General features: G+C 44.6%; 2 protein-coding genes across 2 annotated transcripts; one reads left to right on the top strand and one right to left on the bottom strand.

Moving 5' to 3' along the window:
* Positions 1-1660: 1660 nt before the first annotated feature.
* Positions 1661-7136, top strand: slc22a2 (solute carrier family 22 member 2). The gene is made up of 11 exons (XM_086061293.1): positions 1661-2178; positions 3064-3167; positions 3244-3398; positions 3475-3643; positions 4326-4440; positions 4529-4632; positions 5071-5285; positions 5344-5446; positions 5589-5701; positions 5790-5889; positions 6939-7136. The coding sequence occupies exons 1-11, from the start codon at positions 1780-1782 to the stop codon at positions 7033-7035; spliced, it is 1674 nt and encodes a 557-aa protein (XP_085917419.1). The 5' UTR covers positions 1661-1779; the 3' UTR covers positions 7036-7136.
* Positions 7137-7173: 37 nt separating this feature from the next.
* Positions 7174-14990, bottom strand: plg (plasminogen). Its single transcript, XM_086061292.1, has 19 exons — positions 14821-14990; positions 14424-14562; positions 13415-13521; positions 12345-12459; positions 12091-12230; positions 11123-11243; positions 10903-11021; positions 10652-10814; positions 10133-10257; positions 9876-10035; positions 9460-9647; positions 9231-9379; positions 9007-9100; positions 8809-8923; positions 8602-8676; positions 8381-8521; positions 8071-8177; positions 7526-7671; positions 7174-7433 (listed from the first exon to the last, which is right to left on the bottom strand). The coding sequence occupies exons 1-19, from the start codon at positions 14870-14872 to the stop codon at positions 7272-7274; spliced, it is 2418 nt and encodes an 805-aa protein (XP_085917418.1). The 5' UTR covers positions 14873-14990; the 3' UTR covers positions 7174-7271.
* Positions 14991-15916: the final 926 nt, after the last annotated feature.

Here is a 15916-nt window from a genome sequence, read left to right as displayed (position 1 = left end):
AACGCACAACCCCCTTTTTTTTTCTCTTTTTTTTTTTACTCAAAATGATGATCAACTGTGTTCCACTTAAGCAAATACACACCTTATCTAATATAAAAGCCTGCTTTGTTCCCCTCAGGCAAAATCTGGTTGCACACTGTAAAAAACACACAAAAAAACACCTCATATAATTCCCCTTTTTCCAGGTGCTCAAGTAGTGTCCACTTAATAAAATGAATGATACGCCATGAAAACACCCTTTTTCTTGAAAAAGAAAAATGGGTCATCAGATTTAATTTGATCGAATAAATGCCTTGCATCACGTAAAATTACTCAATGGGTGATCAGGTGTCATTCACTTGAGTAAACGGGGACACACTTAAGCACTGGGTTCCCTCAAAAATAATAAGTGCTCTGATGTTTCTCCCTCAGTGTAAAAAATAAATAAATGCCACACCTCACATAAATAACCCTCTTTTCCCCCCTGACCTGATGGTACGTTGCCCCTTGACCTCACATGAACCCCTGTTTTCCCCCTCAATTACTGACTAGACTATTAAATCAAGTATGGTCCATTAAACGCCTCACCTCACATAAGCAGCCCCATTTTCCCTATATATATATATATATATATATATATATATATATATATATATATATATATATATATATATATATATATATATATAAAATGATTCTGCTATAAGCATCATCTTGAGTAAATAAAGCCCTCGCGTCACCTTTTTCCTCTTGGAAAAAATAAATAAATGCCTCACCTCTCATAAATTGCACTTTTAACCTTCTGGAAAAAGAATGGTGAATTAAGGCCTCGTTATACTTGTGCGCGAGGCGGAGACGATACGGCGGAATGCTGCTCATGCGCGTTTGCCTTCTTGTGCGCAATACACATCACAATGCACATCGGGTAGTTTTCAAAATGTGCTGCAGTTTCACTTCAAGTCGGGGTGTCGCTACAGCCGCTATTGGCTTGGTCGCCACAGAGTTGAGATTCCTCTGCATTTCATGGCCAATTCAGGAAGTCGTTTTTGGAACAAGGAACAAAGCCGGGGGGAAGAAACGCAGAAGTATAAATCAAGCTGAAGTGTTAACACCACAAAGGAAACCCACTTTTTGGCCCCTTTGGGGGGGGGGGGGGGGGGTTAACTTGATTATCATGCACTTGTTAAAACGAACGCCTCACTCCCCAAACTTAATTTTTTTTTTATAACCATGAGTATATAAATCCCTCACCTCACAGGAAACTCTTTTTGTCACCTTGGGGTGAAAAGGTGATAGTCATGCACTTGAGAAAATAAATGCCTCACCTCACATAAAATAGATTTTTTATCCCCCATTAAGGAAAAAATAGTTCTGCTCAAGTGTCATCACCTCGAGTAAATCCCTCACCTCATGGGAAGACCCCTTTTTGTCCCCTGGGGGGGGGGGGGTGCAGTTATGTGTCATGCACTTGAAAAAAATGAACGCCTCTCCCCACATAAACCTCTTATTTTCCCTTAGGGGAAGAAAATGTTGATCAAGTCTCATCCACATGCACAAATTTCACATCAGCCCCACTTTTTTCCTTGTCAGGGTAAATAAACGCCCCCCTACTGGTAACTGTGGTCCGCGACAATGTGTGTTTGTGTATGTAAGTGAGGCTGCGGAGGCCATGTGACACCCTGAAGCGTGTGTCTGTAAACACGCTTTAACGCTTCGGCGCGCAGCCCGCTGAACTTTGCTCGGACCCGTCCACTTAAAAACCCAGCGGACCGACCGGGCCGCTCAGCACTTTGCGCCACGATGACTTCATTCGACGACATCTTGGAGGAGGCCGGCAAGTTCGGCCGCTGCCAGAAGCGCATCTTCGCCCTCTTCTGCCTGGTGTCCATGCCATGGGCCGGCGTCTACGTGGGCATCGTCTTCCAGGGTTTCACGCCGGACCACTGGTGCCGGGATGGCGCGGCGGAGCAGTGGAGGCGCTCGTGCGGCCGCAGTCTGGTCGACAGCAGGCGGCTGATGGCGCCGCCGGTCAACACGTCGGGCGTGCCGCAGTACAGCAACTGCGAGCAATATGACGTGGACTGGAATGCCACGCTCACCTGCGACACCCGGGAAGGTGACCTGAGCGGGATGCCCACCAAGGCCTGCGCCAACGGGTGGGAGTATGATTACGAGGGGAGGCAATCCTTTGTCACTGAGGTACGCCTGGTCTGGGAGAAAAGTGCAAAAAGTTTTTTGCCATAGATTACCAATACACTGAGAAAAGTTATTGATGTGACGGTAGTTGTGAAACTCTTCTTTTGTGTCTGCATGACACTATTATAGTGCCACCTGGTGGCTAAATTGAGCACATCAGAAGGAGCTGCAATGAATCATTAAAACTAGGGGTGTAAAATTTGGTGCGTTCATTTAAAGTTACTTTAATGCCACTCATTATTTTAAACGTGCGATTGACCGCCTCCTTACTTGGAAAGCCTGTACTGGGGGAATTCCAGTCGCAAGGCAGCAGACACGTCCACGTCAAAATAGCAATAATATATGCATAATCTGTGGAGACTGGGGTGAAGTTGTATTTTACAATTTAAAAAATGTGCAGAATTTCAAAAGTGACTTCATGTTAAGGATTAGGGAGCAAGATCACCGACTTACATATGCAATTATGCCATCTAGTGGCAGAAAAATCAATATCAATTTTATGTTATGAGTTATGAAATTACTTTTATAATTTTTTCCACTTTTATTTTCAAAAGAGTATGAAAACAGACAAAAAGTATTTTATTGTACATTTAGAACAGAAAATTTGCAATTAATCGTGAGTTAACTAGTCATGCAATTAATTCCGAATTTTAATTACCTTACACCCCTAGAACTTAAACTTTTTTCTTTTTTTTTTTTAAATTCTGTTGAACTGTTAGCAGGGCCCGAACAGTGACCCCTGCACGGTCCCTATTTTTTGTAGAAATTATTTGAAATATTCTGAAATTAATCAAATTTTTGACGGCCCAACATGCATGAAAACACACTCCAGATTTTTTTTTATTGTAACCCCACCCCTTAAAATCTGGAATTTGCGTTTGCATGCAGTTTGACTTGGTGTGCTCCGACGCCTGGCTGATGGACATGTTCCAGGCCATGCTCAACATTGGCTTCCTGCTGGGAAGCATCGCCATCGGTTACCTGGCCGACACGTGAGCACCTAACGTCGCCAGCCCCGTCGCCATCCCGCCCGCCCGCCTCTCACCCCGCCATTTTGTGTCTGCACAGATTTGGCAGGAAATTGAGCTTCGTGGTGTCCAACGTGTTCAACGGCGTGGCGGGCATCCTGGTGGCCCTGGCGCCCAATTACGTGTCCATGCTGGTCTTCAGGGTGCTCTTCGGGTTCGGCGTGAAAGGCGGATGGATGGCGGGATATGTGCTGAGTGGGTAACATTTGCAATATTGTAATATTTTCAAGCGATATCGATGGAGTGACGATCCCGTGCTCTTCCCTCGCAGTCACCGAGCTTGTTGGCGTGGAGTCGAGGCGCACGGTGGGCGTTTTGTACCAGATGTTCTTCAGCGTGGGCCTCCTGGTGCTCCCCCTGCTGGCCTACTTCATCACCGACTGGCGCTGGTTGCAGGTGGTCATCACCATTCCCTACTTCCTCTTCATCCTCTACTACTGGTGAGACGCGCCCACTAGTGATGGACTACGAACTTAACACGGAAACTGTTCAATTTATTTCCCCGTTTTTTGTTTTTTTTTAATCTCGAATGCCCGCTAAACTAATAATAACAACCAGGAGACTGCATGGATGCCAGAAAGATCGAGTGCACAGCTGAGGAGAGCCTTATCTGCTGAATGCGGAAGAAGGTCTAATCTATTCAAAATAGTCTCCATCTACTCTCGTACTGTCTTTGCTGCCCGCCCACACGGAGGACGTCTCAGCCGAGCCCATGTGAAAATGTGTGACCCGATGGTCTTAACTGGTTTCTACTGGATAAGTGTGCCAGAAGGCAGATAGGATAAAAAGGCGTCAGGACAGGTCACAGCGACACAAGGGCCGAGCTCAAGTCACCTATCTAATCATTAGGAGCCCCCTGGGAACTTCTCCCTGGAACTAGACTTTACCTACAATAGAGATTTTAAACCATAAACTATAGACTTTGCCCTGGAATTAAAAACTCGAAAGTTTGCCTTTGAACAAATAACTTTTCTGAGGAACTGGGACCTTTTCCAGCAACTAGAGCTGTTCCTGGAACTTACCCAAGAAATAGGCCTATAACTTTACCTGAGACCTTTTTTTTTGTCTGAGGACCTTCACTTGAAAACTCAAGGCTATATTCCTCACTTATTGTCTTGTCAGGTTCATCCCGGAATCTCCAAGATGGCTACTATCACAGAACAGGAAGTCCCAAGCCGTGGCCATCACTGAGGCAATGGCCAAAGAGAACAACAAGACTCTGAGCAAAAACATCGAGGTCTGCTCTCAGTGGCCTCGTCTCAAAGTCACTCGTTAAGAGAAACAAACCAGCTTTTTGATCTCCTTCTGCTTTGTCTGCGTCGTAGACGCTGGCGGACGACAACGCCGACTCGTCGTCAACCGCCTCCCTGATGGACCTGATCCGAACGCCCAACATGAGGAAGCACACGTTCATTCTCAGCTACAACTGGTCAGTTCACACCAGGGTTAAAATAGTATTGGAGTTTTTATTTATTTATTTGTATTACTTCGTTTTGACTTTTGTTAATTTTTTGTTAATTGTAATTTATGTTAGAGTGGGTCTGTTTTATTTTTATTTGTCCCGAAAATGCTTTCTTTTAAGTTTAGTTTTTATTAGTTTAATATATATTTTTTTTAATTCTTCAATTTTGGTTCCCACTAGATAAAACACAAAACAAAACAAAAAAGTCCAGAAATATCCTGCAGCTGCTGTTCTGCCTGCGCTCCGTTTGCTAGCTTACTGCTAACAAATTATGAAAACTCCTTAGACAGACTAATTAGCATCCATGTAGTGGCGTTTTAAACCCTTAAAAAACACGTTCGGAGAGAGACAACAGCAATGCTCTGCTCTACTCTATGTCGAGTAACTTTTTGTGCCACGTTACAGGTTCACCAGCGCGGTGGTCTACCAGGGTCTGATCATGCGTCTGGGCATCATGGGAGAAAACGTCTACGTCAGCTTCCTCATCTCCGCCCTGATGGAATTCCCCGCCGCCTTCCTCATCCTCTTCACCATCGACCGCGTGGGCCGCCGCCTCCCCTTCGCCGCCGCCAACGCCGTGGCCGGAGCCGCCTGCTTCATCGCGGTCTTGCTCAACGACGGTGAGTAGCACCGTCTTTGTTCACGGCGAGGATGTCGGCTAACGCGCGTTTGCGGCAGGTTGGCTGAAGACGGCAGTGGCCTGCATTGGCCGGCTGGGCATCACCATGACCTTCGAGATGGTCGTCTTCGTCAACACTGAACTCTACCCGACTTTTGTCAGGTAAAGCCATCATCGCCTCAAATATCGGCGCGTGAAGAGTTACTCCATAGGGGCTTTAGAACGCGGAACTTTGCCCCGTGAATTAGTTCTCATTTCCTGACGAGAACTTGCGCTCAGTTCTAACGGCATCCCCTGACTTCAGGAACTTGGGCGTGTCAGTGTGCTCCACGCTGTGCGACGTGGGCGGTATCGTGGCCCCCTTCCTGCTCTACCGGCTGGCCGTCATCTGGTTGGAGCTGCCCCTCATCATCTTCGGTTAGCTCGCCATGCTAGCGTGCCGCTTCGGGCTAATTGGCTGCAGCTTGTTGGAGTAGCTCACCTTCGGAATGTTTGTTTATTTTAGGCTTCCTGGCGTTCGTGGCCGGCGCTTTGGTTTTGATGCTCCCGGAAACCCGCGGGGTCCCACTGCCCGATACCATCGACGATGTCGAGCATCCAGAAAAGTGAGTCACAGGAACACAAAAAATACAGTTGTAGTGTGCTCATGCTAGCTGGCTATTGCTAACATTTAATATAATGTGGACGTTGATGAGTTATTAACATTGTTTTTCAGTTTCAATTTATATTTTAGCCATTTTGGATTTAGTTATAGCAGTATGGCTCAATGAATAGTATTGTATTTTTATCTGTCTCTTTCGCCTGAGAAGAAAAGGGGCAACAAGTTCTTTTCCATGCTATCTTGAAGGGAGTTTAGTCTAGTACCGGTCTCAGCCGGTCGGAAGAGGGGAGGCACAGGCTGATGTATTATTGTTTTTCTCTAATCTGATTTATACCTATGGGAACTTGCTGAACTTGCTGAGGGAGGAGAGAGGGATTTTTTTGTATTCACTGAGTTGCAAACAAATGTACTGTGGGCTGATGGGAGGAGACTTTTGGTATTCACCCACTTTTCAATAAATAATGATGTGCAGCGGAAGGACGGACACACAATCTGAACAGACCACTGTTTGAGTGAGTTCAATTGTTGTCATCAAAAGCTTTTGATACCTTTGCAAAAAGGGACTTCTTCACCAGAATCTCACCATTCAGTTAATTGAACACGCAAAGAGTAGAATATAAATATTCACTACTCTAACAACGTGCCAGGTTTGTGCTAGCTAGCTAAAGCTATGTTTGTGTTTTGGTAATGCTAGTTACCAGGTTAGCTTTCGGAAGGTAAAATTGCTAAAGTTCCTTGTTTCTGGGAAAATGTATACAATTCGGCGTAAAGTCTAATCTAACCCGTCACTGGCCAAAGTATCTTAGTTCATAGCTAAAATTCCTAGTTTCTGGGTGAAGTTGCAAGTTCTTGATTTATAGGCTAAAGTTACTTGTTCCCGGATAAAGCTCCGAGTATATGCAAGCTTGCCAAAGCTAATGCTTAACAGTGTAAAATAGTGACCGTGATGTGTCTTTTGCTGTTTTTGGGATGAAGCACAAAGCGATGGAGCAACTAGCTTGCTAATGCTAACATGTACAACAGCGAACTTGATGTGTCTTTTGCTGTTTTTAGGATGAGGCACAAAGTGACGGAGCAGCAGTTCTCCAGCAGGCTTCTCCCCAACACCAACGGCAACATTTCCACCAACCAAGACCCCGCAAGTGTCTGAGCTCCTTTTCTGAATGTATTATTTATTTATAGTAGAAACTACAATTGTACGTTTGTGATCACACGGGTCCTCTTGTTTAGTGTTAGCATAAAAATGTAACATGTCTGTTCACCTGGGAATAAACCAGAAAGACAACTCTTGGCGTATCCCCAGTCTTTATTCCAGTCATATAGAAACTATTTGAGATGTGGTTGACTTTTGCTTCCCTTTATGATTACTCTTACTTCCCGCCAACGTCAGTTGGCTTTGATGGTTCGATCGATCCAGTCCACGAATTTCGAAACTCGTGCGTAAACGCCGGGCTTCATGGCGTTGGCGCAGCCCAAGCCCCAAGACGTGACTCCCTGCAGGATGAACTTGTTGTGCGCGTTGCACACCAGAGGACCACCGCTGTCGCCCTGCCGGCGCAGAGAGTTGGGAGAGAAGACGCCATAAATGTAAGTGTTGACTTTCAAAGGACCCTTCAAAGGGTGAAGAGATTCGAGGTTACCTGACAACTGTCGGTGCCGCCGTCGATGTTGCCGGCGCACATCTCGTGATTTTTCACTCGGCCGTTAAGGTACGACGGGCGGTTGCAGATCTTGTTCTCGATGACCGGGAAGCTCGCTTCCTTTAATAAACCGTCGCCGCCGGTACCTGGTTAAAAAAAAAAAGTTTTATACGGGAATAAAAATGTGGTCGTAATCAGACCAAATCTCTTGGAAGGACTTGTAAAAATATGTCTGCTTCAATTCAAAATGGCAGACTTCCTGTATGTTTTCAGGCATGGCTTCTTCATGCCTACCAAATTTCATGTTGGTAAGTGAAACGGTCTGCAGGGGCTGATTTTTTTTCAAAAAATTCTTAGCTATGCTACTCCCTCAACAAAAATGGGTGGACATCATAACAGAATGCACAAAAAAAACGTTTTGAGAATGCATGCCCCAAACTGAACATGAAGTCAGCCATTTTGGGTGAATCCCAGGAATTCTCGCTGCCCATCTGCGATGCTTGTTTGTGAAGCTTCTTTGCCAAATGTTGATCTGAAGGTCGTACCTTGAGTCTCTCCCCATCCGGTGACGTAACATTCGGTTCCGCTGGGAACTACGTAGTCCTTCTCTGGCAAACAAGCCGGCAGGACTTTGTCATTAATAATTGCAGGCCTGAAATAAACAGCAACACACATTACAAATGATAATATCCAAAAATGTTTTAAAATTCCGACAATTATAACCCTTTCCTCGAAAAATCCGACTTTTTACCTTAAATGTTTTTCATCCAAAAGAAACTGTTACTTCATTCTGGTAAGATGATTTTTACTTTTTTGACTTTTTATATCAAATCTAAGATCCTCATGATGCGTCACCTTTCCAGTTTAAGCAGCGCGATGTCTGCCCCGTTGGGTCCCAGCACCAACTTGTCTAGGGCCCGCGTCTGGGCAGACGCCTCCAAGGTTCGCTCCCTGTGCGAGCCCAGAATAACCATGTAGGCTGACGGCCGCTTGGACCTGCAAGATAAAGACGATTAGCCGTTAGCTTGCGCTTTGTGACGTCGCGTCTGCTTTTGCGCCGATGTTAAGAGCCTGACCTCTCCAGGCAGTGGGCGGCTGTCACCACCCACTGAGGGTGGATGAGGGTTCCCCCGCAGAAGTGGATTCCTGTACTGGAAGGAGGTGGAAACTGCCAATAAATGTCACATCTGTCTAGTATGCGTATTTCAAATCAGCTCCTTTCACTACTGCAAAACGCCAAATGTTTTGCTATTTGCCGTCGCCATCTTTCTACCGGGACTTACTTGGTGCGAAGGCTGATCTGCCAAGGCCACGAATGTGCTTTGGCCACGCAGCCTCCCACGATGCGACCGATGCAGTGCCGGCCTATGATGGGGGGTGTGCCGCAAGTTACACCCGCTACATGGGAAGAGAGTCTTTTGTTAAAAAAAAAAAACAACCTCCCAACTTTTACGCCGACTTGTCTTCGAGGGTTTACATACTGCAGTCAGGGATCTGACAGTAATTCCATTTCTTGTTGCGGTCTGTTGTGTAGCACCAGGGTCCGTTCACGTCGCTGTCCGGGTTTCTGCAGCTCTGAAAACGAGACAAGTGACCGACTTAGTCGGAAGCACGCAATGTGTCTCGATGCTTTTGTCCACGATAGTGTAACAAAAATGATGGGTTGGCCAACACGGTTGCGACTCAAAGTTGCCAACCAACTCACGTTGCCGTCCAGGCCCTTGTCGGGGTGAGTGTCCGGCGTGAAACTGTTGTGTTGGTGGGGCGCCTGAGCACTCCAAGCTTGGCAAGTCACGCCCATGATGGTGATAGAAGTCGAGCCACGGTAGGTGGCGCCGTTCCCAACCTTGCAGTCTGCAGGATTAAAAAATAAAATAAAAAAAGCAAAGCCAATAACACAAAGTGACGTGACCAAAACCCAAGAAAGATTTTACCTTTCTTGATGGGATCCTGTGTGGATGGTTTTTCAGGTGTGGTGGATTCAATGGTGGGTGTGTTTTCGGCGGGACGGCTGGAACATTTCTCCAATTTGCAGAACTCCCAGCGGACCCTGGGGTCGGTGGTGAAGCACCAGGGGGCTCGGTCTCCGTCGGGGTTCCTGCACAGGTTCCTCTTGAGGTCCCTGTGAGATAGACGAGACGATTGTCACATCAGGAACAAGGACCGATGACTTAAGTCTTGTGAGCTGATCAGGATAACGTTTGTTTTTGGATCAGGTTCAGAAACGGAATCCCAGGTGAACTACATCCTTGATTGATTGGCAGTTTTTGGGTATGTGGAAGGAGACCACAGTGCCTGGAAGAAACCCCATTCAAGCGACTGCATCGGAACACCCGCGTGTGTGTCTTACGCTGTGGGGTACTGCTGCTGAGTCTTGGCATGCTTGTGTGGACTCATAGAGGCCCATGCCTGACATTTTTTCCCACTGATGGTCTGAGAGGTCACCCCACGATAACTAGACCCATCGTCCACGTAGCAGTCGTCATCCTCTGTGGGAATGACCGGCTCATCTGCAACAGGAAGTTAGCATGAGAGTTAGCTTGCCTGAAGACAAGAGACACCTCTGGCCCCCCCCCTTCCCATAAGAAGCAGTCCGCTGTCAAGAACCTGGTCCAGGTCCGTCTCCGCAAGTGGGTACTGTGCAGTGCTCCCAGCGGGTTTCAGGGTCGGTGGTGTAGCACCACGGCTTCCTCTCGTTGTCGGGATTCCGGCAGAAGTTGTCGTCGAGACCTCTGTTGGGGTAAATAGAGAACCAAAAGTTGTGGTCCCAGTGAAGTGCGTTAGTGTGCGGCATCCATTTCATGATAGTGTGCAAAAGTTGAATGGAGGCAACTGGGCTCTTGTTGCTTGATGGAGATATTTCACCTTTTGATCCAGGAGATTTCTTCATTTCCAAAAATAGTCAATTGTTGGTAGGTTGGTCAGTTGATTGGTTAGGTAGTTTATGTTTAGTTTAGGCTCAGGTACTAAATGCAGTACCCTCTATTGGAACGCCAGACACATACATATATCCACACCTAAGCTTTAGGACTAAAGAAGCTTTTTGGATTGAAAACTCTTCCAACACCCAAGAAGAGAGTCCAGTTGCCTTAATTCCACTTCGGCCGGCGTGTTCATAAGCCTCACTTGCAGGGGTAGTCTTCAGGCGAGCGGTTGTGCTTGTGAGGCGTCTGGGTGGACCAGCTCTGACACGTCTTGCCCGACTCGGTCACAGCGATGGTTCCCCGGTAAGCGCTGCCATCGCCTGTGGCGCAGGTGGTATCTGCGGCCACGGTGGGAGTTTCCGACGCTGGCGGAGATGCGAGAAGACTGTCAAGGGGACCTCATCATACTGAAACATTGGAAGAAATACTCCCGACAGACCCCATGTGGCTTACTGCAGCGAGGGATGGAACAATACTCCCATCTTTTGTTGGGGTTGGTCGTTAAGCACCATGGTCTCGGCTCTCCGTCTGGGTTCCTACAGTAGTTCTCCTCCAGGTACTTCTGCGGGAGCCTGCAGGCGGCCACAGGCATGACGTTGAATGCACGTAGTTGAGAATCTATTGATTTCTGGAAAAGGGTGCGCTGGAGGGCGCGGGGTCCGAGGGAGCTCACGCATCGGGGTTGTATCCGTGGTTGTGAGGTTCCTGCGAGTCCCAGCGCTGGCAGGCTACGCCGCTCTCTGTGATGGTGACCTTACCTCGGTAGTCCTCGCCGTTGCAGTGGATGCAGTCCTCTGCCGGGACACAAGGGGGCAGTCATGGCGGGCGTTGCGTGCTAGTGCTAAGACTTGAGCAGTGGGGTGTACAAGTGATTTATGATTCACCAAGGATTTCACAAAATAATGTTAAATGTATATGTTATTGTGTGAACGCTACTCCGCCATATTTTGATTTTCATCTACTTATACAATTCTTAATGGATTCAAGCTATTTTACACACTCACTCTTCGCGGGCTATTATTTTTCTCATTCCACATTGTCACCATTTTCACAGAATTCAATATTTTTCACTCCAAAAATCCCCATTTATTTCGAATGAGACATTCAAAAATTCACTCCCATTCAAAATTTAAATTGTTCAGTTCATTCAATTCGCCTTGACTCCCAACTGTCACATAGCAAAAATTCTAAACTCCACTAAATATTGCATATATTTCACCCCCAAAAATGTAAGTTAGGCATGACAGGGGTTCGTATCATTCCTATTAGAAATTTCAGTATCGTTCCTATTCAAAAAAATGTAACCATTTTCAATTCACCTTGCCATTCAATCTGATCAATTTCAGTATTTCACCCGTGCAAAACCTTTCCACATAATTCTATTTTTGACCCACAAATTCTCCATTTCCAATGACCCATTCAACAATTCCTTCCCATTCAACATTCAAAATATTCAGCTCATTCAGTTCACCTCGTAAATACCATTTGACATCATTCCATATCTTTCAACAACATTCTACCTCATTCAGTAAGATTCAACGTTTCAACATTTTTTTTCATTCAACATTCACACGCAATTTTTTCCAGACATTGCTTCATCTAGTTAATAAATGAACTACACCCCTGGTGGTGGGGTCTTACCCGTGCAGCTGGGAACGTCGCAGTGCTCCCAGCGAGTGTCGGGGTCGGTGGTGTAACACCAAGGGCCGCCTTCGTCTCCGTCAGGGTTTCTGCAGAAGTTGGACTCCAAGTCCGCCCTGGTGTGAGTCTCTGGCGTCAAGCTGCGGCGTCACGCACGGTCAATGTGGTATGCATGTAACATTGTTTGACCAGGAGAGTTTTTCATGTCAATGAATGGTGAAGCGGCGTCGCCGTCATGTCACGCGGCCACCTACTTGGGTCGGTGTGGGGATTTAGCATCCCATCGTTGGCATGTCTTCCCGGACTTTGTTCTGGACTTGGTTCCTCTGTAGTCCTGTCCGATCCCGTTCACACACTCCAGGAGGTAATCTGCAAGACCAGGAAATTACTTTAAACTACTGTTGTTATGTATTAAAGTCACACGACTAACTATTTATTTTGATAGGATAAAACAAAGAAAAAAGATATGAAAAAAGTTGAACGTTTACCAGAAGTGGCAATTTATCAAGATGATCTAAAATTGCAACACAAAATCAACAAATTCTCATGTTATTTAATCTTTATATTTTTTACTATTTAATCTTTATATTTTTTGTTGGGTTTTATTCCATTTTTACTTTGCACGTTGCCACTAATCCGTTACAGCCTCCTCCCACAAAACACAAATATTATACTTTATTTGTTTAAAAAAATATATATTATAAATATATTCATTTAATAGGTCGATATCAGCTCTTTTAAAACCGGCCATTTTTGGGGGGGTCGAAGATTTTTGGCTTCTTTTTTCTTTAACAAAGGTTATGACAGTCAAGAAAAAAAAAAGTTTTTCTTTTTTTAAGTAACCCACAAAGTATTGTAAAACAGTCATATGTTTTGCCTGTAATTCATATCCTTATTAGTTTTAAGGGACGAAAAATGAAGTTTTTTATTTATTGTATTTTTTTGTTATAATTTATTGCTAGATTTAAAAAAAAAATTGTCTAAAAATCTAAAAATCCATTTTGATTGGTCCTTAGTAAAAAAATAAATAGAATGTAAATGAGTAAATTGTGCATCTGATTAATTAATTGTAACCTGTTCTGGTGTGTGCAACTTGGCCACTGGATGGCAGTATAGTACAGTCATGCAGACTAAACAAAGAAGAGTTTCAAGGACTCAGTAATCAACAGTATTAGTTTTTTTTCCCCCAGAGGATAAAGAATATATGCCCGTGAGTATAGTCAAAAGTAGACTATTGATGCTATTCCTTAGCCCGTCTATGATAAAAAATAATTTGTATTATGCATTAGCATTAAACTAATGATGTAATGAAAAGCAAACTTGCCTTGTTTTTCATATAACGCCGCGCTGGTTCTGCGCAGGACTGTCTCTGTTTTGGAGTTTGCCCCTGCCGTCCAGCATTCCTGATCCTTGTCCACGTACATGAAGGACCTGTGTGAAGACACAGCAACATTTGTACATAGGACATACCTGACATTTGGGAAGACATTCCAAATTCTTATATGAGGACATTTCCAAAACTCATGACAGTCCAGAAATATATGTCTGAGGAATTTCTCAGAACAGTTTGTGAGGACATTAGCTAATACATGACGACATTCCCAGAATTTATGTTCAGGCACTTCTGAAATTCGTGAGAGCATTTCAGAAATTTGTGTGAGGATGTTTCAAAACGTTTGCTGGATAATGCCTATTTTTTGTAGCAACGCTCAAGAAACCACTATTAACTCATTTGCTCCCAAAAACGTATAAATGCGTTCTATTTTAAATGTTTTACGTGTCCCAAAGACATATTTATACGTGTATTTTTTGTTTTTTAATGCTATAGCATACAAAAGGCTTTGATGCAGCCTCTCAACTGCAGAGAACGGTTGAAGAAATGGTAGTAACTACAAAAACGGCCAGCAGGTAGCAGCAGAGTATAAGAGATCAACCAGGGCCATGTTGAAAAAAGCTCATTTACCCAAAGTTCTAAACAGATTTGTGAACAATGATGAAACTTAGCTATAGTCTAATGCTAATTGCTGCAAAACGGAAACAGATAGTAATATACTTTTTTTTCCTGATGGAAGAAGAGACTCTAATCGTTCTTTTGGTGGGTTCCATGTTTTTATAGCAATAGATAAGAATATTCTGTGGGTTTTGCAAGATCACTCAAAATCCAGTAAAACAGCCGGGAGTGAAGGGGATTGCTTCAGTGAAAATGGCTGGGTTAAGGGAATTCCTAAAATTTGTATGAAGCAATTCCTAGGGAAAAAAAATAACTCCAGGAATTTGTGAGAACATCCTCCAAACGTATGATGTGAGTGTGCGTGTTTGTAAATTAGCGCCACCTGCATGTGAAACTGGCCTCGGCGTCGCATTTGGCGGCGCACTCCTCCGCCGTGTTGGTGGAATACAATCGCTTGTTCATCGAGATTAGCCAGGCGCCCCCAGTTTTGGCGTAGCCCCCCACGACATCGCTACCGCTCACTGGAGACACACACACGAACACGCAGCGTTCAATGAAGAGAAACAGAAATTCATCAATACATGAATATTCAATATCGTCGGGAAATAAATGGATATTGATTAATATCACCAGGATTGAAAATTCCAAAGAAAATAAATAAAAATCAACAAATAGAGTTGAAGTAAAGTTTCAAGATATAACACCAGGAAAATTAGTACAGAAAAACATAATAAAAAAAAAATCCCATTTGGAGAACAAAATTCGTAAATCCTGTTTACCAGCGGTGCAGACGAGCGCTGCCAGCAGGAAGGCTGCTTTGGACGTCTCCATGTGGTGAGTGAGGTCGTGATGCCAGCGAGCCAGCGGCAAGATGCGCCCTCAGCTTCTTTTTTCATTTACTGTGAGCGCCCCTTAAAGCGCCGCCGTGGTCAAATGGGACGCTAGTCAATCATTGGCCCGCCGGCAAGGACGCAACCGCGGAGCACCGGGTCAAAAACCTCACAACAGCACTCTATCTATCGGATCTATAGCCGGGGTCGCTGGGTGGTGACCTTTTGTGCTTCGAACGGAAATGTAAATAAAATACTTCATAGTAATCATTTTTAAAAATGTATTTTTTTTTTATGAATCATACACAAACTCCCAGTCATCTGTAGAATAAGATACTGAATAATTTGGGTCCAGAATACTTTAAGGAATTGCTAATTGAGTATCAATCCAGGGCTGGGGTATCAAAGCAAACACGGTGAAGCGACATTTAGCTGTTCTGCTGCACGTAAAGGGAAGAAGTCGGCAACAGAAGTCAACCAAGGATGATGGAGAATCTTTCAATAAAACGCACAATGTGAAGAACCTCCGAAGTTGTTTGTGAACTTTGACTGCCAATCAATTTGCTCGTCAGAAAACAGACAAACAAGACAGCCAAGCGAGCACAAGCTTGTGCTACTTGATCTGATCTATAGGATTAGTGAGCACATATGATATATGTCTTAAGTTTTAAAGAGAAAAATATTATCATTTTGGTCTCTCTTATCTTTTTATTCTTGAAAAAAAAAGTATTATGTTTTAAAGAAAAACAAAGTAATTTTGGAAGAAAATTTGATTTTCAGGTTTCCATCCAAATGTTTCGAAATTTTGTATGCAAATTAAAAGTGAAAATGCGCAAAACGGACTTGTGCCCGTTTCCACCCGCTCTTCTTTTGCGAATATGCGCCGCGAGATGACGACGTCGTGACGGAACTTTGGGACAATGGGGAGTTCCAGGTGGGAATGTTGCTTTTGACGGACTGAACGGAAGTAGTTTGTTTTGTTGGCGTCCCTCCCGCATGTAAGTGAAGTGTGTCGTTACATTGAGAGCTGATGTTAATAAAGCCA

The sequence above is a fragment of the Leptonotus elevatus genome, chromosome 18 (assembly GCF_054856555.1).
Source record: "Leptonotus elevatus isolate MCC_2025b chromosome 18, RoL_Lele_1.0, whole genome shotgun sequence".
Lineage (NCBI taxonomy): Eukaryota > Metazoa > Chordata > Actinopteri > Syngnathiformes > Syngnathidae > Leptonotus > Leptonotus elevatus.
The sequence above is the reverse complement of the archived record's forward strand: the minus strand, read 5'-3'. Positions and strand labels throughout refer to the sequence as shown.

Excerpts from the sequence above, each read along its gene's own strand:
- slc22a2 (XM_086061293.1), top strand. The coding sequence starts at position 1,780 with ATGACTTCATTCGACGACATCTTGGAGGAGGCCGGCAAGTTCGGCCGC. Across the intron at positions 3,168-3,243 it reads ATCGGTTACCTGGCCGACAC|ATTTGGCAGGAAATTGAGCT; the intron begins GTGAGCACCTAA and ends GTGTCTGCACAG. Across the intron at positions 3,399-3,474 it reads GATGGCGGGATATGTGCTGA|TCACCGAGCTTGTTGGCGTG; the intron begins GTGGGTAACATT and ends CTTCCCTCGCAG.
- plg (XM_086061292.1), bottom strand. The coding sequence starts at position 14,872 with ATGGAGACGTCCAAAGCAGCCTTCCTGCTGGCAGCGCTCGTCTGCACC. Across the intron at positions 10,258-10,651 it reads CCTGAAGACTACCCCTGCAA|AGGTCTCGACGACAACTTCT; the intron begins GTGAGGCTTATG and ends TTACCCCAACAG. Across the intron at positions 7,672-8,070 it reads CGGATGGGGAGAGACTCAAG|GTACCGGCGGCGACGGTTTA; the intron begins GTACGACCTTCA and ends TTTTTTAACCAG.